Consider the following 27,892-nt stretch of genomic DNA (forward strand, 5'->3'; position numbering starts at 1 on the left):
ACTTGTTATTTCCTTTGTTTGTATTGTACGGACTAAATAGATAATAGACTTGGGCCTGGGATTCTAGATGAGTGCTTGACTTCATTAATCACAATGCTAATATTGAATGTTAGAGACTTTGGGATCTAATAGAGATGAAAGCCTGTCATTCAATCTGAAGTTATTCAGAGTACAACGAAAAGAGCAGGTATAGTATAAACGTAAGTCGTATAAAGTTATAAACAAGAGCAGAGTCTCGACCTAAAACAAATTCCATCCACCCCGACCCCTCTTCTCATGCTGCAACGGCCTCTCCTGACCCCGATGCATGCTGCGTCCATCTAACTGCCGGATACTCTCAATCTTCTGCAATGCCAACTCCAACAACTCCTTCTTCCGGATGATGTCCAGATGTCTCCGGATGCGCGGGTCTTCACGCGCGAACCTCTCGACTTCGTCGTCGGAGAGGTGGCGGCCGAGGCGCATGTCGAGCTCGCGGGGGAAGTTATAGTAGAATTCGGAGAGGAGTTCGACGTTGAGGAAGAGGACGGCGGTGGAGGTGAGTTTGTCGGAGACGACGTCGAGGAAGATCTCAGGGCAGTAGTATTTGTTTTTCTTGGTGGCGCATTGCTTGGAGCGGACGGCAAGGAGGCGCATTTTGAGGAGGTCGGCGCGGTCACGGAGGAAGACGCTGTCGCGACCTGCAGGGGTTAGTTTATACTTTTCAAGAGGCGGGAACTTCTGGGGACTTACCTGTCTCCAGCAAAGCAGAGCTGAATCCACCAGCTCCGCCAGTGCCATCACCTTCCAGAACAATATCACCTTTCCTGACCTTGTCGATGAAAGTCATGACGTCTCTAATCTTTCTCTTCCCGATAATCTCCTCAACGCGCTTCAAGGCCCCTTCGCATGCCTTAAGTTCCTCCTTCAGCACTTTGCTCACATTCTCCCTGCCCTTGGTCCATTCAGGCTCTTCAACCTCGATTTCGAACTTGTAGGGCTTGATACAGTTTTCGACCTGGTCGCTGGTGCTGAAGAATCGGTCGTTCAGGATGCTCTCGCAGGCATCCGTAATTTGTTTTTGGGCATACGGATGCGAAGCAAACGTAGATTGCGACAAAAGGTGGTCACAGTGTGCCTGAAGAGCGTTCGCAACGACTGTAGTTGCGAGTCGACCAATTCCAAGCTTCGTCAAGGACGAAGTCGAAGCGTCGAGTTTCCGTCTCCAATATAGCGACTCTGGGTCCGCTTTGGGAAGGTCACTTAGGGGATCCGGCTCGAACAACATAGGGCTCAAGTCCTCGATAGGCTTGTTCCAATACCTCTGGGCCAGAATGTCCATGACTCGTTGGTCTAGCTCGTTCTTGAGCATCTCACGGACCTGAGGACGGCCGAACCCTTCAGCAAACGCTTTGAAAGAGTGCTTGAAACTATCAAGGGTTTCAGCCAGATAGGACTCTGCGCTGAGAGGACGGTCGTTGTACTGGACCTTGAACTCGTAGGTCGCTTCTTCCAGTTCTTGACTGATGGCATCCCTAGTTCCTGCCAGGTTGTATGCCATAGTTTGCTCAAGAACGTGCATAAGCTTGGTCCGTAAGGTCGAAACACCAATCGTAACACCGGAATCAGGACCGAACTCCGGGTGGGCAGAAAAATAGGCATTCTCATTCTTCAAGATGGCACTGGTGATGTTACCGGTGCTTCTGGAGAACAAGGTAGTTGTCTGAGGAATCCGGCAGACAACGCCTACATACCCGAGCCGCAGGGGATACTTCTTATCCGTAAGCATGCTCAGACCGCGTTCAGGGTCAACGAGATCCATCTTCGTGATCACACCGATCGTTCTTTCACCCCTCGGGTCGACACGGCGACTTGCTCTCAAAGCGGTCGAGTTAGCCAGATCGACGTCTGCCGCAGAGATAGCCAGGATGATGTTAGGTGACTGGATGTATTTGTCACATAGGTCGGAGATCTTCTGTTTGAGCTCTGGTGGTTGATCATGGCCGGCGACTTGGATGTATCCCGGGAGGTCGATGAGGGAAAGATCGGGGACATTGGGGGAATGGATGGTCAATTGAATAGGGTCGTCCGTGACGCAGTCTGTTTCAGGGACGGCCAGGTTCAGATCAGTCAAAGTTCGCTGAATCTGGGAGAAATCGGTAATCTTCCCCAGCCCAAGAGCCGGAAACTCCCCATACTCGGAGTGACCATTTGGCGTGTTGACTAGTGTGAGCTCGATTGGACGTCGGGTAACCATGTTCGAGCCCTTTGGCAGGAATTCGTGCCCAACGATAGCTTCAAGAACCGAACTTTTGCCGGAAGATTGTGACCCAATAACAACGATAGACGGAAGTGTGAGTGTATTAGACTGTCCAACGGTTGACAGGATATTCCTAATCTCGATCATTTTCCGTGTAAGAAGCATCATCTGATCATCCTCGGCAATGTCTCGACTGGACCGCGCATCGTCCTCGCCCGACTGATCGTAACCAAATGCCGCGGTGGTGGCTGCCGCAGCAGCACCAGCCCGACCCTCCTTGGGAGACTTTCCTCCACCGGGCGAGCCACTTGAGTCACTGCTCCCCGAGTCTTCCTCATCAGGGCGGAGAATCTTCTGCAGCCATTCGGGTAATTCAGTATCTTCTGTCGTTCTCTGCCAGCCGCGTTGCGTTTGTTCAGCAATAGATTGAATCTCCGAGAAAATGCCCGAAGCAGTATCACTTGCTGTCTCTCCGGCTCGTCTGAAAACATCTATAGCGTAGTTTCCGGCCTCTGTCAATCAAAGCGGGGCAGATATCAGTAACACGCAATCTCCAATAACTCGGACCCTTCAACAAAGCTTTAGAAGAGAAACATACGAGTAGCCTGATACTGAAAGTAAGCGAAACTGGCAACCATAGCCCCTCCAAACATGGCCGGTAACCTGACTAGCTTCACCGCCAGCTTGGGAAGCATTCTGGAAAACGAAATCGCCCGCACAGCGGGGACATTGTTGTGAATAGAGTTAGTCCCAACAGTCCATGCTCGGCCTCGCAGTGCGGCACTGCCATCTGCTCGTAAAAGACCCCCCGTCCTTGCACCGGCGTTGTGGGCATGGCGAGCCAGGGAACCTGCCCGCAGAAGCGGAGCAAGACGGTGGGAGAGGATCCTCCCGCTCATGATTGATGAAAGCTCATACAGATCCGGGAGATGTCAGTGGAAAAGCGGTCATCTCCGGGCTGGTGAGCCTCGAAGAATAAATCAGGGAGGGTATATAGGGGCTGATAAGACGGAATAGGGTATATCGAGTCGTGGGGTTGACAACGAAGATACAATGACGGAGGATTTGACGAATCTCCGCGCGGGAGATCCCGTGACCTGCGCTGTTGGCCGCGTTGCATGCCGGAAAATGTCGGTGAGTCACGTGGCGTCATAGAGCCATATTGACAATCACTGACGACTGATTGGGGATATTTATTGACGATTGATTGGGCTCTGTTTTGAATTACTTATTTGCTTGTGTTCCCAGTGTTATTGTTTGTCTAACGTGGAGCGAGTACACTTGGGATTCTTTTATCGGCGTTGGGCTGGAGCTGATCTCATCGGAATAAGATCAGAACCATACTTCATTATCTCTTGAGGAAATCCCTCTTGCGAGCAACAGCGATACGGCCGGGAAATTATGTGCAGATTCCTAGTAAGTGGCTTCACCCTTCTTATTTGCCATGACACAAATCGCATTAACCGCATCTTAGGTATACAAAGGCCGAAATGACATTCGTCTCAGCAAGCTGATCACAGAACCAAGTCATTCAATCCTCACACAGTCCTACGACTCTCGGCTGAGACTGGTGAGTAGAGTTCCATATATCAACGAAACTGTCCAGTGAGCTAACACGCCTTCGATACAGGACAACCGCCGCCCAGTAAACGGCGATGGCTTTGGAGTCGGCTTCTACACAGACCCCAGCTTAGGCCGCGACCCCTGCATCTTCACCTCAACCCTCCCAGCATGGAACTGCGAGAACCTCGAACGCCTAGCTTCGAAGACTTGCTCGAACCTGATCTTCGCGCACGTCCGCGCAACCACCGAAGGCACCCTTTCCGATAACAACTGCCACCCGTTCCAGCACCAGACGCTGATGTGGATGCACAACGGCAGCATTGGCGGATGGAAGTACGTTAAGCGGACACTGGCCGACTCGCTAGCGGATAAATGGTATCTGGGTGTTAAGGGTGGGACGGATAGCGAATGGGCCTTTGCACTGTTCCTTGATCTGTTGGAGAAGGAGGGCGTGGATCCTAGTTCGGATCCGGGACCGGAAGGATTTGGACAGGCGCTTTTGCGGAAAGTAATGATGAAGACGATTGCGAAGATTAATGAGTTTATTGCAGAGATTCCCAAGAAGCACAATGTTTCTGGGGTCGAGACGAGGAGTTTGCTCAATTTCGCGGTGACGGATGGCCATACTGTCGTTTGCACGCGGTATATCAGCAGCAAGACGGATGAGCCTGCGAGCCTGTACTTTTCATCAGGTACGAAGTGGAAAGAGGGCAAGGATAAGGGACATTTCAAGATGGAGCGGCACGACAAGGGCGCAGATATCGTCCTCGTGGCCAGTGAGCCCATTACATTCGAAAGGCGTGAGTCCTTCTACCGCTCAACTGCATCAAAATGTCGAGCCTAACCTGACTACAATAGACAACTGGGTCTCCGTTCCCACAAACTCCGTCGTCACAATCCACAAACAAACCGTCCTCCTTCACCCCATCCTGGACGAATACTACGGCGAAGACGTAACGCAGGACCGTTCTTCCTGCTACGCTGTATCCAAAGGCCTGGTCAGCACCGCACCGGGAACCACCGTACAACCAGGCGCCGACGAGCCTCGCAGCCTAGAGTCGAAGAGTGACGGACCGAGATTCGATGATATTAACCGGGGGTTGTCGCGCTTGCAGCTCACGGTCCAGACAGGGGTTGCGAATCAGTGTGCAATGTCGCATTGACGGAGTGTGGTAGTTGTTATGTTGTTATGTGCTTGAGCTGGTTTGGGTGATTGGGTGTGGGTGGTTTTATATAGGAGTTTGGTATATTTCGGGTTTTACTATTGGGGATATAATTTAATGCTTGATGCCCTGGTTCTTATGTAAGATACACATACCCCTTATGTATGTCTTGCCTAATACGATTCCATAACGCCTTGAAACACATTCCAGAAAAGAACTAAATATCCTCTCCTGATATATTCGCATGCTTGAAATACTTCATCCCCACCCAAGCAACAACAACCCATACCCACGACATAACAGCCGTCAAAATAATCAACGCTGGATAATACCCAACAATCGGCAGCGTGGGATCATCCTCGAGCTCCGGCGGCGCATATGGTGTCTCTCCAACATCCCAGGCCCAACTCCAGACTCCGAAGCAGCTTCCCATTCCCACAACGAAAACAAGCCATGTTACGATCAGGATAATCCATCCCCACCATTCGGTTTCGGAATAGTCCCAGATGATCTCTTGATGGTCGGCGGGGTGGTGGTGCGTTGCGACGGGTGATTTAGTGCGGTGGACGGCTCCGTATGTCGAGTCTGGTTGGAGGAAGTATGAATCTGAGCTCGATGAAGGCGATGTGAGGGGATTATGCTTCAAGCAAGCGGCGGCGATGGCGGTGTTCTTCTTATTATTATTCTCGTCATTTTCGACATTATCACGGCGCGTAAAGGAAATCATATCCTCGTCGTCAGTAACCGTCTCGTCACCGAGCAGCTTGTTCCGAGTGAGATTCGGCTCATGGCGCGAAAACGAGCCTCGAGAAACCCTTCTCTGGTGCGCATTGGCATATCCCCATCGCATGTTATTCTCACGACCTCCCCGATCAAACGACCCCTGCGACTGCGACATCGATTCCGTTCCACTCGTAGCAGAGACAGAATTGGTAAACGGTCGCGTGGACATACCTTTCGCAGCATCCTCACTCCGCCAAACGTCCATCATGTTATTACTACCACCGGCACCCTTATTCATCTTCTTCGACTCAAGCCGGGTACCCAACAACGCCGTCTTGCGCAACGAGCCCCTCCTCCTCCGTGTCCTCCGCTGTTGCTGTAATGCACTCGCCATCGCTTTCCCACCGCGCAAGTTACTCATTCCACCGGAAGGGACATCGTTGCTTTCGTCGTCATATCCTCGTCCGTTTGGAATTGACTGATCGGGTTGTTCTGGCGATGCCACCGTGGCTTGATTCGTGGTCCGTAAGAACGACAGCTTCGATAGGAGAGAACCAGACATACTGCGTCGGTGGTTGCTGTTGCTCGTGCTAGTGCTCACAGATCGCGTGCGTCCCGTGCGTTCTCCATCATTGTTATTACTGCCATTATTGTTGGCGCCACCATTGTCGTTGTTGCTGTTCATCGACAATGCTGCCGTGTTGGTGTCGTAGTCTCCATCTTCCATTGGCGCAAGCTCGCGCGGACTGCTATTCAGGGCTTGTATTACAGGCGCATTCAATCGTTCTGATTTGGGGGGGGGGGGACGTGCTGAGTGAATGAGATAGTGTGATTCACCCGTTTGGGGGTTGTTCTTCGGCGGTTGGTCCCATGAAGCGGCGTGGTTGAGGTAAGGAGAGAGATGCGGATGAGGATAGCTAGGCCCTCGGCCATGGCGCATTAACTAAATTCCGGCCCCGGAGTATATCACATCACACTGGCATGTAACCTCTGGCTTCGCGAAGAGCTACAAGTAGCGTGCACCTGACGGAAATCATAGGATTGATTAAGACTTTCATAAAACTGCTCGTTTCCTGGCTGCATATATTAGGCTATCTCAACCGTGTCAAACATTGATCTTGCCGTTGAAACTAATGTAAAATCAAATAACACAATCATAGGCAGGCATCGAAAACAGTACTTTTCGAAAGCAGAAGACAGGAGCAATAAATGGACTAGGGGGTATCGTTGTATCAACTTGTAAAGAAGCGTCATGCGGCCTAAGACGAAACCAAAGTAATGAAGAAAGTACGATATCAACACAACAAATGACTTCGTATGTAGCATGAAAAAGAGACCAAATCTGCTCAGGAAGCTGCACGCATACTGACAAGATAAGATCAAATCCGGATCAGACAATTTATCAAAGATAAGCATACACCAGTAGAGCATAGTGTTAAAAAAGAAGAGAGAAGATAGGAAGAAATACAAAGTAGAATAGATAAAGAACAAGAAAGGCACTTTTAATTCATTCAGTTGACAGCATACTTGAACCATGCGCCCAAAGAAACTGTTGATCAAAGATGTAGACAACTGATCGAAAGAAAGAACAGAGAAGATAACATAAGAATCAAGTCAAATCAACAGAGTGGACTTGGGGTATTTCAGTGCATGATAACACACAAATTTCATTTCAAAAGGAAGCACGTGAGAATTGAAAGAAAACATCCGCTTGAAAATCCACATAGTATGACAATTTAGAAACCAATCATGATAAAGCAGCTGGGAAGGTTTAAAAGCGAATAAGAGGAGATGTAAAAGCAATAAATATGAAACATATAGAACGGTGGTGGAAGACAAGGGAGAATAAATGCTGCGAAACGGCCTTCCTTTTCGTCGCATTTGTTACCGGTGCGAGGACTCAAGATCAGGAATGGCGGACGTTCAGCAACGACTTATCCGGAAGTGGGTTACGCTTGGTAGCCCCCGAAGCCGTTTCCATAGTTGCCGTTGTTGGCCTGTCCACGGCCAAAGCCAGCACCGTTTCCTGGGCCGTAGTTTTGCGCGGGCACAGCAGATTGATCCCAGCCTCGACCAGCAGGAGCAGGGCCTATAGGAAGCAATTAGTGACAAGGTAGGACAACAGTTGGTCGAAAGAAGAGGTACATACCCTGAGGGGCCATAGGCCCGCCGGGACCATTGTACTGAGGGAAGTAGGTTGTACCGGAGGCAAAAGCCGCATTGTCAAATTGGCCAGTGGGTGGGCGATCCTTACCCCACTACGATAGTTAGCAATGCGCAATAGACGAGAGAAGACTAGGAGGGAGAAATGAACGTACGCTGCACTTCAGAGGACGGCCGTTGACATTGTAACCGCTGAGCTGGCAAATCGCCATGGCAGCATTCTCGTGAGTGTCCATTTTGATAAAAGCAAATCCACGGTCGGCCTGCAGGCGGGTTTCCAAGACGTAACCGAAGTTCTGGAATAGGGGAACCAGGTCATTCTGCGAGGTATATGGCGTAAGGTTGCCCACATAGCAGGTGGTCTGCCACTGAGGGGTCTGCTGAACAACCATGTCGTAGCTCTGGATACCATGAGTGGGAAAATGATGGTGACCGAAAGGCGCGGTCGGGGCCATGCCCATGGCTGCCATCGCCTGCTGCTGAGAAATAGAAGGCTGACCCTTCTGGTTGGCCCAGTTGCAGCGAATGGCCCGGGAACCGAGCCATTCTCCATCCATGGAGGTCAGAGCCTTGTCCGCATCTGAGCGCTCACGGAAAGCGACAAACCCATAGCCACGCGAACGTCCCGTTTTCATATCCCACATAACACGAGCTTCAGAGACCGAACCGAAAGCCGAAAAGGCCTGGAGCAGGACCTCATCGTTGACTTCATTGCTCAAATCACCAACGAAAATGTGGAAGTGGGACGAGGTGTCTTCCTTGTTTGAACTGTTGGACTGGTACGCCCAGTTGACACGGATCTCCTGCAAGCATGGTCAGAAAAAGACGAATAGTAAGTTTGTAGGTGTTGTGCTAGTATTAGCATACCGACTGGTGAATACGACGTCCGTTAAGTGTCTGCATGGCCCTCTCAGCAGCGCCGGGGTCATCGAACTCAACGAAACCGTAGTTGTATCCTTTGCTGTTGAATTTCTGTAGGTCCGGGGCACGCTCAGTAACCAGCTACTCCATGGGAGACGGGTATAGATGAGAAAATAAGATAATTTTAAAAAGTGGATCGGAGAACTCACGTTCTTGTCGGGAATAATCTTGACACTGATAACATGACCGGTAGTCTCGAATATTTGCTTCAAGATATCCTCTGTGACCCTGTGGTCGAGACCTCCGACATAAAGTGCTCTTTTGTTTGGCTCAGGAGCGGCCCGACGCACAAATCCGCCAGCACTGGTGGGGGACATCATGCCCCCAGACATCGGAGAAGTAATCGCCGTCGGGATCGGGTTGGTGTTCTGGGGAATCACAACTGGCGGACGAGGAGGAGGAGGCATGTGCGTACCCTGACCATTGCCCTGGGATGCATCATACTGCTGCTGACCAGAAGCTCCGGTTGAGGCTTGCGGAGGTTGTGGCAGAGTGGAGGTGGAAGCGGGCACGTTCTCGGCCATTGTGACACGATGTCAAGAAAACAATATACAACGGAAGACAATTAGGTCCACAAAGAAAGGGAAAAGAGTCGAAAGATGTTGTAACGGCGCTTGACCAAAGAGGAACAAGCGTTGAGCAAGAGGGACAAGGAGAAGGAGAGAAGTTGGCGATTTCGAACAAGCCAATGCAGGGCGTTAAGGAGCAGTCACAAAAAAAATAATGAACTCGAAGGCGGAGAGCGGCGCGGGGATTAGTATCAAGGCACCAAAAGGAGGTTTTTTTTTTTCTTTTAGAGGAAAAAAGAGGTGAAATCACAAATGGAGTGGGAAAAAAAAAAGAAAAGAAAAATAAAGAAAAATGGAAGAAGAAATGGAAGAAGAAATGGAAGAAACTGGAGTGATCACTAGATCAGAGAATGGAATCCCAATAGTTGTACTAAGAGTCGTGACGGATCAGAAACCCTTAGTTAGCCCAAGACGACTCTCAAACACGCGGATTTTCAGAACCCACCGCCCCAACAGGAGACGTGAGATTAGAATACTGATAGGGGAGGGACCAAGTAAGAAAAAGAAACGTAGCGCAACAGAGACAAACTAAGTGCTAAGTGCTAAAAGAAGCAAATATGAGAAGAAAAAGAACCGAGTCACAAAACCCGACGCCAGAGCTGAGCGATAGGACAATGTGACTGGAAGGGGAGAGAAAAAAAAGAAAGAAAGAAAACGAGATAAACGACAAACAGGCGAGGAAGAAACAAGCAGAATCACAACAACGATAAAGAACAAAAGAGAAAAAGAACAAGTGATGAATGATCTATCCAACTGGACAGAACAAGAAGAGAGCTGGAGACTTGACAGGAGAACTGCTTTGTTTGTCCTGTTTGTTTGCTCTCTTGAGCCGCCGGGTGGAGAGGGGAGCTAAGCTAGAAAGGGCTTAGTGTCCAGGACAAGCTGCACGGGACCTGGACTCCAGATCGAAGCCGACGGACAGGAACATGCTTCTCCGTTACACTCTTGAATTCAACATACAAAACAGTTTGTTTGAACTGAAAATTCTTGTTCATCTCTAATCTCTCATTAGAACCCGTATGATTGTGCTCTAATAACACGTTTTATTAATTCTATTCGATTGACGGCCACTTGAATCGTCTCGAACTGGGTGTGCGTTCGTCCTGCTATTCAATCTGCTCCGGTTTCCAACGTCCACGGATCAATAAAACGTCCGGATTGATTGAAATTAGTGACCAGGGTCTGCAGCTTATTGATCCTGTGCATCGCATTGTGATCGCCATGACTACAAATTACTCGGATCCAGAATCCCTGGCTACACTAACGGCTACAGTCAATCAAGCGGTACGTTATAGTCGCAATATTAAAGGTGGCCGTTTTCTAACAACCGGTAGCTCATAGAGACTGGACGGTTCTTTCGATCAGCTGGTTCGATCCAATCCAGAGCTCAGCTGAAACGGTCTATTCCGGCCGCCCATGAACAATTTCAATTTGCATTGGATGATCTCTCAGAACAGATTGTACGTATTTTTTTGGTTGGTTGACCACGCAAGGACATTTTTGTTGACAGTTTACAGTTCCTTGCCAAGGCGTTTCTAGAGCGCGACTACGAGGCAGTCCGTGCGACAAAGACAGAAACCCAGATGGCTCAAGATGTGGCAATGGGCGAAACAGGAGTGAAGCCGGAGCCGGAAGCTGGAGAGCAAGCGCCAGAAAAAACAGAGAAGGAAGTTGATATCAAGATTGAACAAACTACGGACGACGTGACTACGAACCCACCGGCACCAGCAGCCGCAGAATCGAGTCAACCTAACGAACCCGATCAACATGTGAAGGCCGAACAGCCAGGCGAAACATCTGCGGTCCCAGACCAATCAACTGCAGAAACCAAGTTTGACACTGAACCGAACGAAACAGCGAGGGGCGGTGCGAACGACTTTGATCTTCATTTAGACTTTGGCAATGATGAGATCGGGGACCAGAACTTCCTCAATATGAACACAGGTGGTGGCGCAAACGAGGCCGATGGCTCTGGGTTTGGAAACGGTATCCCGTCTGGGGGTGACGCATTTGACTTGGAATTTGAGAAAGCCGATGCGATTACTGGGGAAGAGCAACGGCCGCAACAACAACAGCCGCAACAACAGCAGCATGAGCAGCAACAGCCACAGCTACAGACAGGCACGGATTCTCAGACCGGGGAACAATCGGCGGAGGATATCATGGCACCTGGGGAGTCCAGTTTTGACGACCTGTTCATGGGAAGTGGGGAAATGGACGATCAAGGATTGCTGGAGGGAGATGAATTGATGAACATTAACGAGTTAGATGACAACTGGTTTACATGATTGGTGTACCTGGCCAACGTTCAACCTGAGACATTTTGCCTGTCAGCCTGTCAATGCCACTGTACAAATACGTCGGAGTATAGAGCCAAGAAAGGCAGGGTGTGTTGGAAAAAAAAAAAAGGGCGCCTAATCCGAGGGGCCCGAGTCGTCGCCCCAGGCCCAGAACAACGGGCAATGAAGTCATTGAGCTGTCAGGCTGATAATGCGGAGGAATATCCACGCTTGCTATTAATTTCTCTGTTCCTTTCGAGGAAAACGACCGGTGAGCATGGTCTCTCATCTTTTCCCCATAGATAGACTACAGATTATTCTCTCAAATGCGTACCCCTACTATTACCGCGTTGAGAGAATTGGGCCGAGCATCCCCCGCATACTAAAAGAGGCAATTTGGAAGAGAGGCAAATGCTGCAAACAGTTCCCAATCTGCATTGCCGGGATATCCGCATTGGGCCAACGACGTCATGCGATCTTCTCCAGAAAATTTGTACAGACCTACAAGAAGAGATAGGATTGACTGGTGAATAGACCGGATAGAAGATCAATATGTACAATGATCGTATATGATTGTCTGCGCTGAAGTGTACAGAGTTACTGTCGCAGCAGAATACAAATCCTCTGCCGAGTCAGAACCGGAAATGAATCCCAGAAAAAAAGGACATAAAAAGATTCCCTCTCCAGAGACTGGATGGCTCGGATCGCCGGAGATTGAAGAACCAGAAGGATTGTACCGCGTCATCATAAAGTGGTTCTGGATGGATTATTATTTTGTTTGGTTGGGGATTAGTTATTGTATCTCTCATCTCATCATTAAGTGGCCATTCGCCATTTTCTTTCCCCCCGGACAAGACAAGGAAAGATGTTCACTTGTCTTCCTTTACCTCCGCGGCACTGACTAGTAGCATTATTATTGTCCTTCTCTTCTTTTTGAATCCTTTTGAATCTCCTTCCTCTTTTTCTCTTCTGTCACTCTCTCTCTGCCTGCTTCATATTCTCCCTGTCGTGTTTCATCGGCCCAGTCGGTGAACCGCTTTCCACTGGAACACCGGACCTTGCGTGGTTTTAAACCAGTCGATCAGCAGCAAAAAAAAAAAGATAAAAATAAAATAAAATAAAAAAAGAGGCTCCTGATGGATACCGGCGAATAAATCCAAATACTGACTGAACTCGTGCATAACATACCGTACATAATCTGGGCACAGACTGGACTCTGTGTGTGTGTGTGCTGTTTCCGGCAGGTCGTGATCAGCTTTCTATTCATCACCACTGGGACTGCCCATAAAAAGACTGTCTGGGGTACGTTGTCTTGTTTTACTTTTTTTCTCTCTCTCTCTTTTCCCTGGTCTTTTTTCTTTGCTTTTTCACCCTCTCTTTTTTTCTCTCCTCTCTCTCATTTTATTCCCTTTTCTCCCTTCCTTTTTTCCCTTCCTATCAATCAACTCCCTCGCACTCTCTTGCATCACCACTGCCCGCGCTTTCTCCACCTTTCGCATCACTACTCGAGTCAGATCAGAACTTCCTACCAGAAAAAGTCACGTCGCAAAAAAAAAAAAAAAGAAAAAGCATTGATCTGCTCGCCCAATTTACCTCATCTTTATAAGCCACAACAAGAGAGAAAATTATGCTTCGTCGCTTGTTCACACTATGATGGCCGCTCACATTTCCTCTCATCTGCAACAGCACGAACTGGCGCAGTCCATCTCCGCCAATACGAATCAACTGGCCGCCTGCGATTCCTCTGAGCCTTTCCCCCCATTATTCTCCGGGCTCTTCCGTCCTCGTTCTAACCGTCGTCGTTCGTCCGTCTCGACCTCGACCGGTGAATCCAGCGTCTCCTCTGAATCCGCTTCCAAACAACAAAGAAATCGTCGCTCTTCTTTCCTCAGAAAGCTGGCGGGTCCACGCGAGAACGCAAAGCGCTTCCTTCGCCTGGGAGGATCGGCCAATTCCCCCGCCATCGCATCCTCCGCTCCTGATTCGCATTTGGAACCTCAACTGCCTCCTCTCCCTCAACTCGAAATCCCCATGCCCCGAACTTCCCGCCCGCGACCCGTATCCGAAATCGTTATCTCCCCCAGAGATGCCCAAATGTTAGCTGCTGCTGCGCCCAACTTCGAGGGGGGCCGGATGCGCTCCGGCTCTTCCTCTACGATCGGCTCTGGGTCTCAACCGCAACCGGTATTGGAGCAAATCGCGGCGCCGCTTGGTCCGGATTTGTCAGAATCGTTTCCGCCATTGCCGCATGAGAAAACAGTAGCCACGGGTAGTGGTATTTCGGTCGGCATCGCCCTCACTGAGCCTATGCTCTTTCTCGCCGGTTACGATCACAGCGACCCGAGCTCCAAGAAGTCCGCCATTCTCCGTGGTCAATTGCACTTGAAGGTTACCAAGAGCGTTAAGATTAAGAAAATCTCCATTACTTTCCGTGGACATGCGCAGACGGATTGGCCGGATGGTATGTGACCTTGTTCTACTGGCATGTAAATGGTGCTTATCCGCTAATTCTTCTATTTTTCTAGGAATTCCACCCAAGAAGATCCATTTCCACGACAAGAAAGATTTGGTCACTCATGGAGTCGTCTATTTCAACCATGGTGATACAGCCCTGATGCAAAATGACTACGGAGCACACTATTATCAGCACGCGAAACCCATCACGTCGGTAACGGGCAAGGACGGGGTGACTGCAAGTACCAAGGAGCTCTTCTCGAAGAGCGGATCGTCGACCTCGTTAAACAACCATCAGACTGCCAAGGAGCTCAAACGACTCTCTTTGCAATCTGGTCACAGCCACTCGCGCAGTTTCGGGAAGAACGAGCTTCCCGCCGCTCCGGCTCCACAACGCAACTATAGATTGTTCCCAGTGGGTGACTATTTGTACAGCTTCGAATTCCCCATCGACGGATCCCTGCCGGAGACGATCAAGACAGACCTAGGGTCCGTCAAGTATGACTTGGAAGCCATTGTTGAGCGTGCAGGGGCATTCCGGCCGAACCTGCTGGGTAACTTGGAGGTTCCCGTCATTCGGACACCCGCAGAGGGCTCGTTGGAACAAGTCGAGCCCATCGCCATCTCTCGAAACTGGGAAGACCAGCTTCACTATGATATTGTTATCTCTGGGAAATCCTTTCCGCTGGGCACGCAAGTTCCCATTGCATTCAAGCTGACACCCTTGGCCAAGGATGAATGTCATCGTATCAAGGTATATGTAACGGAAAACATTCAACACTGGACAGCCGATAAGAGTGTACATCGTTTTCAGCCGGCTAAGAAGGTCCTTTTGTTTGAGAAACGGGCAGATTCGCCCAGTACAAGCACGTATCCCGGCAGTTCGATGCGTGTCACAGCTGGTGGTGGCATCGACTGGGACCGTCGTGAGGCTGCGGCCAGGGGTGAGGAAATTGTTGACCGAGGCAGATCCAATTTATTGGGTAATCTTTCAAGCGACGCTGCAGTTGGCCCGACTGAAATGGAATTCAGCGTACAATTGCCGAGCTGTCACGAGATGAAGAACCGTGATGAGTCGCAACGACTTCATTTTGACACGACCTATGAGAACATCCAAATCAACCATTGGATCAAGGTAAGATGAGGTCCCATTGGAAAGAGATAAAATCGAAACTAATAGGTTATTGCAGATCGTGCTGCGTCTCTCTAAGCTCGATGATAAGGAACCTGGAAAACGGAGGCACTTTGAAATCTCTATCGACTCCCCGTTCCATCTCCTTTCGTGCAATGCTACCCAGGCCAATATTTACCTCCCCGCCTATACTTCGCCGAACGCAGAGCCCGTGACACCGGCACAAGAATATGAATGCGGCTGTCCGGGCGCCCCGTTGGTCAACCGCAACAGCGCGCCTAATTACCAGTCCGTTCTGGACCGGGGTGATACTGGCCCCCCTATCGACATCAATCCGGTGACTGGTCGGGCACCGTCTCGAAGTTTCACCAGTGGTTCCGGCGGTCTTGCTCGTCCGCCACAGGCGCATATCGCAAACGAACCGGAAAGCAGCCCTCGCCCAATGCATCTTCTTCGGGCGCCTTCATTCGCGCCGCCCGCCTTTGAAGATGTTCCACCACCGCCGCCCTTGATCACGCCACCTCCGGATTACACGTCTATTGTGAGCGAAGAGGACCGGGAAGCGGCCTTTGAAGATTATTTCTCGCGGGCCACGTGCGAGGATAACGATGACGAGGATGACCCCCGAGGTCGAGGCCGAGTAGATGTGCCTCTGACACCGGGAGGTCGTGTGAATCGGAGTATGGATGTCTCCCGCGATTGGGTGCGTCTGGAGGATTCAACGGTTTAAGAGACCGCGCAACATCTGTCAAAACCTGTCAACCAGGGTATTCACGACGTCATGAAGCCAAGGGTCATGTCTTATGTTCTATCATAGACTTCATTTTCCGGGGGGTTATATTCTGACTTGGTTGGGTTGGCGCTGTACCGGATTTTTTTGCACTTACATTCTTATCTTCTCTGCCTTTCATCTTCTTTTTTTTTTTTTCTCTCTCTCTCTCTCTCTCCCTCTTCTTGACTTTTACTTAATTTTCATTTTGCATGCAGGCGCAGCTTGGACCGGGTATATGTGATGGTAGGGCGCTTTTTGAATGACATGTGTTACGAGCGGTTTCTATATACATACATCTGATTGATAGATATATGTCCGATGCACAACAGGGCTGGATATGTACATATTGCAGGCGGAGGCGGACAGTCAATTGACTATCTGCTGCCATAGCTCTATCAACCTAATCTCACCATGTTTATCCCTTTTAGGATATGTATTCCGTATATGGGATGCCCACTTCACGCGACATAGTAGTAACAATGAAAGACGAGTCACCTGATCCTCCTAACTACCCACTTGCCTAAGCTAGAACTTACACCTTGTGCTTCTAATACTGCGATACCTCAATTTTGGAAGTGCTCTACATATTAGTTACTCCCCACATGTATGCGTACCTGTACAGAATGGGTAACAGAATCCTAATCCATAAGCCATATGCAATAAGGAGTGGGGAGTACATACAGTCAAACCTCGCCAAGACGATCCCCGTCTAGCCGATAACCTCGCTTAGCCGATACTTTTCGGCGGGATGAATTCCACCCCATATAATTCAACCTCGCCCTGCCACCAACCCCCGATCCCCGATATATCTGAAGCCATATCGTCTATCTGAAAAGCTCATCCTAGTGGAAACCTTACTTATCAGCCAATCAAAATGCCACAATCCTCGAAGAGGCTAATTTCTGACGTCCAACGGAAGGCACTGCGGGATTGGGCTCACAATCAGCCTCGCCGTCCAACACAGAAAGCCTGTATAGCATGGTTTTATGCGGAATACAATCATCGGTTAAGCCAATCTACTGTCTCTGATATCTTGAGCTCTCAATATCAATACCTTGACTCCAAATCAAATCCATCCACCTCCATTCGCAAGGGCACTGGCCAATGGCATGACCTTGAAAATATTCTCTATGAATGGCAGCAAACGCTCAATTTAAGGGGCGCATATATCAGTGGTGATATCCTTGTTGAAAAAGCACGCCAAATCTGGACTTCTTTACCTCAATATCGCGATCAACCACCACCTATATTCAGCAACGGATGGCTACACCGATTCAAGCAGCGATTCAATATTAAACAGTATACACATCACGGAGAAGCAGGCTCAGTTCCAGAAGAAGCTGAGGAAGACATGAAGGCTATACGCACAATTGCAGGGAATTATAATGAAGATGATATATATAATATGGATGAAACAGGGCTTTTCTGGCGTATGCCCCCATCACAGAGCCTATCTTCAGCCAATAGGCCTGGTGTCAAACGGGATAAAAGCCGGGTCTCAATTATCTGCTGTGTCAATGCCTCCGGAACTGATCGATTACCAATTTGGGTGATTGGTAAAGCACGTATGCCACGAGCCCTCCGCAATATCAACATGTCTGCGATGGGAGCTGAGTGGCGATGGAATAAGAAGGCCTGGGTGGATCAAATTGTCATGCGCGAATGGCTATTAGCATTCTATAGCCATATTGGCAAGCGAGCAGTTCTTCTTACTATGGATAATTTTGCTGCACATCTAGCTGGGCTTGAATTAGCGCCGCCACCACCAAATATACGCATTTGCTGGCTGCCAAAGAATTCAACTAGCCAGTATCAGCCTCTCGATCAAGGGATTATACAAAATCTCAAGATATACTACCGGAGACAATGGTTGAGATTCATTCTTCACCATTATGAATGCAACCAAGATCCGCTACAGACTGTGACACTTCTGGATTGCATTCGCTGGCTCATACGTGCATGGAATCATGACATATTAAGCACAACAATTCTTGCTTGTTTCTACAAAAGCACACTGGTTCTTAACCCAGTGCAGCTTCCCATTGAATCTCCAAATCTCTCATCTCTCTATGAGCACGTGCAGCAGTCTGGCCGCCTCTCAAACTGCATGGATATTGCAAACTTCCTAAACCCAATGGAGGAGTCATCAGAGCTTGCTGGGAGTGAGGAGGAGCTATCATCTGAGACTTTACTTGAGCAATTGATTTCACGGGCTTCAGATACTGGAGACATGTGTGATGACGATCAAGAGGATGATTCTCCAGAGCCAGCACCACTACCAAAGCCTTCAGATGCTCTGAATGCTGTACGACTACTGATTTCTTATATGGAAGGGCAGGATGTATCAAGAGCATCTCTTCTTCGGTCTCTTGAGCGCCTTGAGCGAGATCTGGATAGCGAGATAATCGCCTCGCGGGCCCAGGGCACACTAGATAGTTGGCTTAGGTAATCAATGAAACCTCATCTTGGCGATAACCTCAGATAGCCGATATTCTACAGAGGGAAGAATTATATCGGCTAACCGGGGCCGCACTGTACTTATGCACGTACTAGTGAAGTCGTTCTCTCTTGCCTTTTGTATGCTGTGGTCTTCTCCGTACTCCTGATTGAATGACAGCCATCCTCAACTGTCATATCCCAGCAAGCCAAGAACAGAAAAGGGACGCGGAAAAATCTCGGACTCAAACCGACATCATACTACCTCCTCTTGCTCTTTCTACATGAATCGCAAGCGCAATCCCATTTGCAAAGACACGGCCCGGGTGAAAGGAATAGCCATATTTTTCGTTCTTGACGATGCACCTTGCCTGTTTCAAAGCGCGTTTGCAGGTGACTTTTGTAGCTGTGGGTATCGGATATGCATGGTGGTTGTCCGTCAAGACGACGGTTTTGTTACTACTACTCCATACTGGGTCCTGTGATGCGATCATAATAAGGAGCATTATACGCGGAGTTAGTTACCTAGCGGAGAATTAACTAGTTAGTTGGCTGGAACTAGTGACTTGTCATTGAGATAAGCTGTTATCAGCTTAATGTTTGCGTGACTGTATAGGAGTATGTTGCATAACTTGTATACTTTGATCTGCGCTTCGCTTGGCATTCAGCAACATTACATGGACAAACACCTTTTTGAATCAAGGCCGATAGTCTTCAATAAACCTGACTATCTGGGGTTCTTATACAGGGGTATACCATGCGACATATATCTCTGCTCCGTACCTCAGGGGATACTTTATGTTAGGTTCCCCGTGTGGTAACAACCAAAAGAATACCTTAAATCAGAATAAAATTATGGGAATGTTTATGCTACGGAGCGTGACAGATAACTGACATATCATTAAGGTGCTGACGCCCACGTGACGTTTCCCCGCGGACACCCAAATAGGAAACCGCCTCGTAAGGCTGTCTACAAGTCACTGTCAATTGCAACCTGTCAACTTCTCTACATATAATTTACTTTTCTTCACATCTGCAAATCAAACAAGAAACAAAGAAATCAGCCATAATGACCCACAACATCCCCTCAATTACTCTCCTCTGCATGGAAAAGAAATTCATAAGCGCCCTAGAATCCGCCCTCCCAAAGCACTGGCATGCCTACGACTCCACCTCCCCCAAGCCCAAAATCTCCCTAACAACCCTGCACGAATCCCTCCGCACCGTCCCCGAAACCACAAAATTTGACCTCATCGTCTCCCCCGCCAACTCCTACGGCCTGCTGGATGGCGCCTTCGACGACGCTATCTCGCGGTCCTTCTGCGTGAGGCAGAAATTGCCGTATGAGACGCTCACTCACGCAGTGCAGGACGTGCTGTATGAGAAGTATCGTGGGTTTGCGCCACCGGGATCGTGTACGCTTGTGCGGTTTCCGGAGAAGATGTTGGAGAAGAAGCATATGAATGAGTGGGGGTGTAAATGGATTGCGATCTGTCCGACGATGCGGCTTCCTACGAACGTGGTTTGGGATCGGGAGGTGGTTTATGAGTGTGTATGGAGTTTGCTGTGTGAGGTTGAGAGGCATAATCGGGGGCAGGAGGAGGATATGCATGCTGGGAGGGGGAGGAAGGGGAAGGATCGGATTGAGACAGTGCTTATGACGCCTATGGCCACTGGAATTGGGAGGGTTAGTCCGGAGAGGTGGGCGGCGCAGGTAGTGTTAGCGATGAAGCATTTTGTGGATGCGGTTGAGAGGCCGGAGAGGTGGGGGCGGCTGACTTGGATGGAGTTGGGAAAGGATGCGCAGGAGGTATCGAACACGCATTAGTGCTTCTCAGTGATTTCGGTGGGATGTTTGCAATGGGCTTGCTTAATAGCTTTGACATCGGGGTGTTGATTCAAGAAGACTAGATATTATTGCTACAATCCAGTAGCTCTATTATGATACATCAAAGTCCAGCATGACAATAACAACACATTATTTACTAACAACAAGATCATTCACGGCAAAAACACTCCGTGGAAGCATAGGCAAGACAGCATCATTCTCATATACTGTCGTATCACAATGATGAGCCGACAGTGGTCGCTGGATCATCCGATACACATGGGATTGCGACGGCTCGGGTTTAGGGCTGGGCCGGAGCATATTCCGGAGCATAGGCGATGGCGACGGTAAACTCAGCACACGGTCCTCACTCTCCACTGCGCTACGTGCATCCTGGTCAGAGGATCGGCAGTTTGTATTGTTGCTGCTATTGCGTTTGTGGCTGCGGGATTCCAGCGCCATACGGTAGATGGATGGTAACGGGCCTGAGGACTGGGTGGTCGTCGTAAATCGACTGGAGCAAGGACTTGTTGGGGCGAGAGCCCTAAGTTGCTCTGTCGCTGCGCGGAGATCAGGCCGTTGCAAGGCGGGTGGTGGTGGTTCCCTGCGTCCAGTATTTCCGGATTCTTTGTTCTCCACTTGTGTCTTTCCAGGAGAAGGGTCTCGCGGTGGCGCACTTAGGCGGTTAGGATCGATTGCCGTCGACTGCCTGCTATCGGTCTCTGTTTGCGCCTGGCTCAGTGTGGACATGCGGTGGGGATTGTCCGTCCCTGTCGCACACTTGCTGTCCCCGGGGTTCGTTTTCGTGCTCGTCCGGTTGGGAATGGGATGTGTTTCCCTGCATGGATGCTCGAGTCCGATAGATCGGGCGTGCCGATCTGTCTTTGGGCGATTTCCAGTGACGAAGCATCGGACCGTATACCGTGGGCCGTATCGTCTTCGAAATATGACAAAAACAGATACTAGTACAATCAAAGCAATTCCAACTGAAGGGGTTAGCTTAGCTACTAGGTCGGTCATGAGAGTCGAGATACCTGCCAAAGCGGAAATGAACGCCACACCTTCACCGGTGGAAAGGGTTCTGGGCTTCTTTTCTGAAGGCACATCAGTCCTTCTCCATAGTTGTGATGTTCCTAGGCTCTCTAAAGCCCATGGGAACCTGCTTTCAAAATGAAAATAGTCGCGCTGACCCTTGCCAGTCCTTTCTGTTCTCAAGCCGTGGTCCATTTGAAATGAATATTAGTGATAATCGTCCACATTCGATAACCTTATCGGCACATGGCAAATTCGACTTTGACTTAAATACTGGGGATCCTCCTCTCAGATATATTCAGCTGTCGGATAAGGAGGAGGATAAAACGAATGATCAAACGAAATGATCCAACTTCGAACGAATGCAACGGCTTCAAGCCAGGAGGGGTAAAGAATGACAAGGAACGAACGATTATATTAGGCAAGACAAGTATAGAACAGACCAGCTGCTGATCTAAAACGAACGACACGCGGAAACAAGACAAAAAGAAAAGGAGGGGAAGTCTCAAGACGAGACAGAAACAAGTTCAAAGAGCAGGTATCATTCAAAGAAAAAAGAAAAGAGACGAAAACGGAGAACCCGGACGAACCGGGTGATATAGAATACGCCAGGATATATCAAAACAAACAAGCATTTCCATTGATCCAATAGAGAAGAAGAGGAAACAAAGTACTACTCAATAATCGAAAAGAGGAGGCCCAAGCAACCAAAGTACGTATGAATATGGGGAAAGTGGAGGCATCTGAACGTGCAGAATTTGACAGCTCGCTAATTGATCAGGACGAGTGCTCATCAAGCGGAGACACCGGAAGAAAAGAAGTACAGTGCAGATACGCCGAATGTCCTTGAAGTTGGTCATCGATCCACAATCGACAGGGTGTAGGAGATCCGCAGAACGTTGAAGCAGACCGGCACCGTGAAACGTGCAGCCGTCAAAACTGACGGTTGCGATTCAGAGGATGTGATGTGTACTCCGTAGTTGATCAGTCGGTTCATGTTCGATCTCTATCACCGATCGCCGTGAGATATCAACTGGTTTCCAGGTTAGCCACAGAAAAAAAAAATTACAATAAAACAAAACAAAAATGGAACAAAATGATCGTAACCATAAAGAACCAAACCGCCCCTCCGTACAGGGCACTGAGTAGCAGTACAAAGTATGATAGATTAAGTCCAAATCACCCGCAAGAAATAAACAAGTGTCAGATACCAACCCAAGTACCGGGGCAATCCACCAGGCCAACTGACAAGTGAGGTTGAGATTATGTATATTTGAGGTGGGCCTTCTATGGAGACGATGTCCTGCTGGTCATTTGTCCAGTGTTGCAGGTTGACTGCCGGCCTGTATTAATACTCTATTAGAGTCCAAGCTTATATTGTCGTATTCGTAATTGAAGGGCCTTCCATTGATCCGATTGATTATTATTGTTTTTGCGATGTCGGGTTATTCGGAATGGCCGAGGAAGAAAGAAGATGGAAGAAGTTGAAGAAGAGGTGGGTATCAGAGATGGGCATCTGCTTTCCTTTTTCGGGTATAGATCGGGTCTAGTACCATGACAGCACAAGCATAGTACTTCCGCACATGTCTACTTGCTTAATCGTCTGGCTATATAAAATTGGCCTGACAGCGTACCACAGAGCACAACTTCGAAATCCATGCCCATACTCTCAACGTGTACTACCTCAACCCCAACAACACCTGACAGGTCACATCAAACAGCCCCGTCCAGAACCAATACTTTACGCCAACACCCGCAAATTACACCGAATAATTATTGCAAATCATTGCTGTACAGTAGATTCTACTCTAATTTCCAGTGGCCGAAAATATACAAAAAAACAGGGTATGTACAGTGCGGCCCCGGTTAGCCGATATAATTCTTCCCTCTGTAGAATATCGGCTATCTGAGGTTATCGCCAAGATGAGGTTTCATTGATTACCTAAGCCAACTATCTAGTGTGCCCTGGGCCCGCGAGGCGATTATCTCGCTATCCAGATCTCGCTCAAGGCGCTCAAGAGACCGAAGAAGAGATGCTCTTGATACATCCTGCCCTTCCATATAAGAAATCAGTAGTCGTACAGCATTCAGAGCATCTGAAGGCTTTGGTAGTGGTGCTGGCTCTGGAGAATCATCCTCTTGATCGTCATCACACATGTCTCCAGTATCTGAAGCCCGTGAAATCAATTGCTCAAGTAAAGTCTCAGATGATAGCTCCTCCTCACTCCCAGCAAGCTCTGATGACTCCTCCATTGGGTTTAGGAAGTTTGCAATATCCATGCAGTTTGAGAGGCGGCCAGACTGCTGCACGTGCTCATAGAGAGATGAGAGATTTGGAGATTCAATGGGAAGCTGCACTGGGTTAAGAACCAGTGTGCTTTTGTAGAAACAAGCAAGAATTGTTGTGCTTAATATGTCATGATTCCATGCACGTATGAGCCAGCGAATGCAATCCAGAAGTGTCACAGTCTGTAGCGGATCTTGGTTGCATTCATAATGGTGAAGAATGAATCTCAACCATTGTCTCCGGTAGTATATCTTGAGATTTTGTATAATCCCTTGATCGAGAGGCTGATACTGGCTAGTTGAATTCTTTGGCAGCCAGCAAATGCGTATATTTGGTGGTGGCGGCGCTAATTCAAGCCCAGCTAGATGTGCAGCAAAATTATCCATAGTAAGAAGAACTGCTCGCTTGCCAATATGGCTATAGAATGCTAATAGCCATTCGCGCATGACAATTTGATCCACCCAGGCCTTCTTATTCCATCGCCACTCAGCTCCCATCGCAGACATGTTGATATTGCGGAGGGCTCGTGGCATACGTGCTTTACCAATCACCCAAATTGGTAATCGATCAGTTCCGGAGGCATTGACACAGCAGATAATTGAGACCCGGCTTTTATCCCGTTTGACACCAGGCCTATTGGCTGAAGATAGGCTCTGTGATGGGGGCATACGCCAGAAAAGCCCTGTTTCATCCATATTATATATATCATCTTCATTATAATTCCCTGCAATTGTGCGTATAGCCTTCATGTCTTCCTCAGCTTCTTCTGGAACTGAGCCTGCTTCTCCGTGATGTGTATACTGTTTAATATTGAATCGCTGCTTGAATCGGTGTAGCCATCCGTTGCTGAATATAGGTGGTGGTTGATCGCGATATTGAGGTAAAGAAGTCCAGATTTGGCGTGCTTTTTCAACAAGGATATCACCACTGATATATGCGCCCCTTAAATTGAGCGTTTGCTGCCATTCATAGAGAATATTTTCAAGGTCATGCCATTGGCCAGTGCCCTTGCGAATGGAGGTGGATGGATTTGATTTGGAGTCAAGGTATTGATATTGAGAGCTCAAGATATCAGAGACAGTAGATTGGCTTAACCGATGATTGTATTCCGCATAAAACCATGCTATACAGGCTTTCTGTGTTGGACGGCGAGGCTGATTGTGAGCCCAATCCCGCAGTGCCTTCCGTTGGACGTCAGAAATTAGCCTCTTCGAGGATTGTGGCATTTTGATTGGCTGATAAGTAAGGTTTCCACTAGGATGAGCTTTTCAGATAGACGATATGGCTTCAGATATATCGGGGATCGGGGGTTGGTGGCAGGGCGAGGTTGAATTATATGGGGTGGAATTCATCCCGCCGAAAAGTATCGGCTAAGCGAGGTTATCGGCTAGACGGGGATCGTCTTGGCGAGGTTTGACTGTACTCCGTACTCCATGCTACCATCCCATCGATCAGACGTCACAGCGGCCACGAAACAAAACCAGTAAACCTTCCGCAGCCCCATAAAGATCATCATCGAACATGGATAAACCATCCTGAAACCGGCATGGTGCATGGCTGTAATTAGTTAGGTGATTTGAGACAAAGTACCCCCATACAGTAGACAGTCCGACCTAGTGCGACCGTTTCCGCTAAAATATAAACGAAAACCACTAAACGTGCTATGTTGGTGGCATCGTGGGTCGGTGGGCAAAATAAAAACGTGGTCTCTGTTGCGCGTGTATCGGGCGGGCGATTGTCCGGAGTAAGCGAGCGGATGGACACAATGTATGTACCCCGTATTCTGAACAATGTTGTTACTCATTATTTTCAGGAGAAAATTCAATGATAGTCCGTCTGTCTTGCGACATCCCTGTACGGAGTAGGCGGGATAAAAAAAAAGGAGATAGAACTTAATCCATTTGTCTTCCGATTCCGATGGCTGACCTGAGAGCATCGCGCATAGGCCAGGAAATCCATATCCATAGTTAATGTTATTGCAAGTGCCGAAGGAAGATTCAATTAATATTATGAACATTATTGACCCGGTCTTCAGCGATCGACAACTAAAAGGGTTGTCTCGAGTGAGGTCGTCCTCGTTGCCTTTTTGGTAGGTTTGGAGGCCTATTGTCAGTGCTCAGCTCATCCTGATTCCTTCTTCCTTATCCCCGTCTCCATATTGAGTAGCACACCATGTGTGCGCGATATAAGAGCTTTAACGATGGTAGATTGGAGGGTTCTGTAACAATTATAATTGCCGTAGTTATGAAACAGCTCTAATCGGCAATAGAGGAAATTAAGTTTTTCTCCTGCCGGTCGACGTCAAATCACAAATAATGAATGGAATGTTCCATTGGTGAGATCGTCGCCGGACTATCGATTTTCGTCCCTGCCCCGAAGTTAAAAAGATAGAGAGAAGCATGTGTCCCGTAATCGTACTCCGTACAGTAGTAGTACTCCGGTCCCCGTACGTAAAAATACTTACTCGCCTGATGTACGCTCTGTACACAGACGGAGTACACACGGAATACCTTCAATTCTGAAACTCTAGGGGGCTCCACAGAATGCATGCTAGAATCCGGATTCAGCAGCATATGCAGCCGGTCCGAAACCGAGGGCTTATGATTGAATCAAAAAAAAGTTCGTTTGTCGTTAAGAGTGAAGGGGCCTCGTTGCAATACCCAATGATATCGTTCAATGGCACTCAGGCCATCGTGAGCGGAGAGTTTCGGCTGCATGGATTCCGAATATGGACCGGAACGAAGGAGCACTTGCCCTAGATACTTTCCTAAGTCGGATACCTGTAACAGAAATTTCAATCAGATCCAAGTTAGCCAGTCAGTAGCCTCGCAAGGTATGGCGCAATAATCATCCGTTAAATGAAAGAAAGTCGCGGGCACAAGGCGCTTGCTAGTTCCAATAAGTATCGATTGAACATCCGACACCTTTTTTTCCCTTCCCGGAAAGACTTCGGTCACTCCTAAAAATAATCGCTTTGTCCACCAACCCGTACCTCTGTAAATAGTTAGCCTGGATGAGGCTGTACTCCGCAAGGTACGAGCCTATTAGCCGCATTGATTATGCTGTGGAGACCAATGAAGGACTTCCTTCTTGTCTAAGAGGTCAGAGTAAAGCACGGTGATGGAGCTGGCTGGGGCAACCATTATCGTATGTTCTCTCTGCGTGCAAGATGAAATGGTAGGTCCGGAGCCGAACCCTAAGAAGCCCACATTCCAAGCCGACATTGGACAGGGATCTGCTTTCCGGTAGCCGCGAGAACCTGTAGACTTCTGCCCAGCCTGTAATAGATGCAGGAGAAAGTGCTTCCGACGTCGCTTCGGTGGGCAGGCCTATGCGTCATCGGGTCGAGGGCCCCGTCCAAATAGCATAACACGCTTTTTTTGCGTTCTTTGACAGAAATGGACAAGATTGTTTTCTTGTTTTTCCCTCTGCCTATTCATCTTCTTTGTTTCGTTTGGTCTGACACGGCCCGAGAGATCCTGGATCCAGCGGCCGCCAAGTCATCAAGCATATAATGTCCTATCCTAACAGAGGGTCAAGGCGTGCGTTGCGTATATCCCTTATCCCAATTTGATTTCGTAAATTTTTTTTTCCGTTTGCTGGAGTAGTATTGGCTCCGTTGATTTTTCATTCGGGCAAAAAAGAAGAGGCCCATGTTGCACGAGTCGAACATATGATACCTTTTTGTGTATCTAAAAACGCAGGAGCATGCCGGAATCAACGGGCATCAACGTAAATTCCTTTTTCCCTTTTTCTCTTCCCACAGCCACACAACAGAAACGATCGAAATATTGGATAATTTACTTTCAAAATGCTCTTAACAATCCAAAAAAGAAAGAGTGCACCGTCAAATTTTCGCAACTCCATCCAAACGCCGTTCCGTACCAAAATGACAATCCAAAACAACCAAATCACATTGTATCACCGTTTTTGTCGAAGAAAAACAAGATATTGAAGACAGGCGACGAAAGTAAAGAAAAGGAAAAAATATCCGTGGTCGGCGCAAAGGCACCATAGGCAGCAGAGGCAGCAGAGTCGAAAGTGGAAGGTATCTCGAAGGAAAAAAAGTGTTATCGTGAAATCTAATCGGAGCGTCGGGCGTTCTCTCATAGTGAAGTCGGAATGCCGTCGGGGACGTTCAAAGGAAGTTCTTTTCGAAAGCGACGTGAAGGTCGGACTTTGCCGAATTAGTCCTGGACAATTCGGATGGTTGCCGCCAAGGAAAGCATGACGAACGAAGCACCAGGGTCAAGAAATTAACGAGCGCATAGGTGACATTTCCCAACAACGATTATGAACCTGTCATGAGGTCCATTCGGACAGCGATTTTC

The 27,892-nt window shown here is 48.6% G+C and overlaps 10 protein-coding genes across 10 annotated transcripts; 5 read left to right on the top strand and 5 right to left on the bottom strand.

Moving 5' to 3' along the window:
* Positions 1-240: 240 nt before the first annotated feature.
* MGM1 (dynamin-related GTPase MGM1) lies at positions 241-3,138 on the bottom strand (the record flags this gene model as incomplete). The annotated part of the gene is made up of 3 exons (XM_043276896.1): positions 241-680; positions 733-2,751; positions 2,838-3,138. The coding sequence occupies 3 exons, from the start codon at positions 3,136-3,138 to the stop codon at positions 241-243; spliced, it is 2,760 nt and encodes a 919-aa protein (XP_043134829.1).
* A 502-nt stretch (positions 3,139-3,640) lies between these two features.
* On the top strand, positions 3,641-4,965 carry ACHE_30295S (glutamine amidotransferase subunit DUG3; the record flags this gene model as incomplete). Its single annotated transcript, XM_043276897.1, has 4 exons — positions 3,641-3,655; positions 3,714-3,809; positions 3,870-4,602; positions 4,661-4,965. 4 exons carry the CDS (start codon positions 3,641-3,643, stop codon positions 4,963-4,965), a joined length of 1,149 nt encoding a protein of 382 aa, XP_043134830.1.
* A 217-nt stretch (positions 4,966-5,182) lies between these two features.
* Positions 5,183-6,415, bottom strand: ACHE_30296A (PIG-Y family protein; the record flags this gene model as incomplete). Its single annotated transcript, XM_043276899.1, has 1 exon — positions 5,183-6,415. One exon carries the CDS (start codon positions 6,413-6,415, stop codon positions 5,183-5,185), a length of 1,233 nt encoding a protein of 410 aa, XP_043134831.1.
* A 1,222-nt stretch (positions 6,416-7,637) lies between these two features.
* ACHE_30297A (nuclear and cytoplasmic polyadenylated RNA-binding protein pub1) lies at positions 7,638-9,296 on the bottom strand (the record flags this gene model as incomplete). The annotated part of the gene is made up of 5 exons (XM_043276900.1): positions 7,638-7,777; positions 7,838-7,946; positions 8,007-8,654; positions 8,719-8,853; positions 8,922-9,296. The coding sequence occupies 5 exons, from the start codon at positions 9,294-9,296 to the stop codon at positions 7,638-7,640; spliced, it is 1,407 nt and encodes a 468-aa protein (XP_043134832.1).
* A 1,266-nt stretch (positions 9,297-10,562) lies between these two features.
* On the top strand, positions 10,563-11,629 carry ACHE_30298S (uncharacterized protein; the record flags this gene model as incomplete). Its single annotated transcript, XM_043276901.1, has 3 exons — positions 10,563-10,625; positions 10,676-10,801; positions 10,859-11,629. The coding sequence occupies 3 exons, from the start codon at positions 10,563-10,565 to the stop codon at positions 11,627-11,629; spliced, it is 960 nt and encodes a 319-aa protein (XP_043134833.1).
* A 1,641-nt stretch (positions 11,630-13,270) lies between these two features.
* Positions 13,271-15,936, top strand: ACHE_30299S (uncharacterized protein; the record flags this gene model as incomplete). The annotated part of the gene is made up of 3 exons (XM_043276902.1): positions 13,271-14,081; positions 14,146-15,209; positions 15,265-15,936. 3 exons carry the CDS (start codon positions 13,271-13,273, stop codon positions 15,934-15,936), a joined length of 2,547 nt encoding a protein of 848 aa, XP_043134834.1.
* A 3,547-nt stretch (positions 15,937-19,483) lies between these two features.
* Positions 19,484-20,242, top strand: ACHE_30301S (uncharacterized protein; the record flags this gene model as incomplete). Its single annotated transcript, XM_043276903.1, has 1 exon — positions 19,484-20,242. The coding sequence occupies one exon, from the start codon at positions 19,484-19,486 to the stop codon at positions 20,240-20,242; it is 759 nt and encodes a 252-aa protein (XP_043134835.1).
* A 150-nt stretch (positions 20,243-20,392) lies between these two features.
* Positions 20,393-21,469, bottom strand: ACHE_30300A (uncharacterized protein; the record flags this gene model as incomplete). Its single annotated transcript, XM_043276904.1, has 2 exons — positions 20,393-21,228; positions 21,277-21,469. 2 exons carry the CDS (start codon positions 21,467-21,469, stop codon positions 20,393-20,395), a joined length of 1,029 nt encoding a protein of 342 aa, XP_043134836.1.
* Positions 21,470-23,212: 1,743 nt separating this feature from the next.
* ACHE_30302A (uncharacterized protein) lies at positions 23,213-24,787 on the bottom strand (the record flags this gene model as incomplete). The annotated part of the gene is made up of 1 exon (XM_043276905.1): positions 23,213-24,787. The coding sequence occupies one exon, from the start codon at positions 24,785-24,787 to the stop codon at positions 23,213-23,215; it is 1,575 nt and encodes a 524-aa protein (XP_043134837.1).
* Positions 24,788-27,269: 2,482 nt separating this feature from the next.
* ACHE_30303S (uncharacterized protein) lies at positions 27,270-27,578 on the top strand (the record flags this gene model as incomplete). The annotated part of the gene is made up of 1 exon (XM_043276906.1): positions 27,270-27,578. The coding sequence occupies one exon, from the start codon at positions 27,270-27,272 to the stop codon at positions 27,576-27,578; it is 309 nt and encodes a 102-aa protein (XP_043134838.1).
* Between the last annotated feature and the right edge of the window lie 314 nt (positions 27,579-27,892).

Source organism: Aspergillus chevalieri, chromosome 3 (assembly GCF_016861735.1).
Source record: "Aspergillus chevalieri M1 DNA, chromosome 3, nearly complete sequence".
NCBI classification, from domain to species: Eukaryota; Fungi; Ascomycota; class Eurotiomycetes; order Eurotiales; family Aspergillaceae; genus Aspergillus; species Aspergillus chevalieri.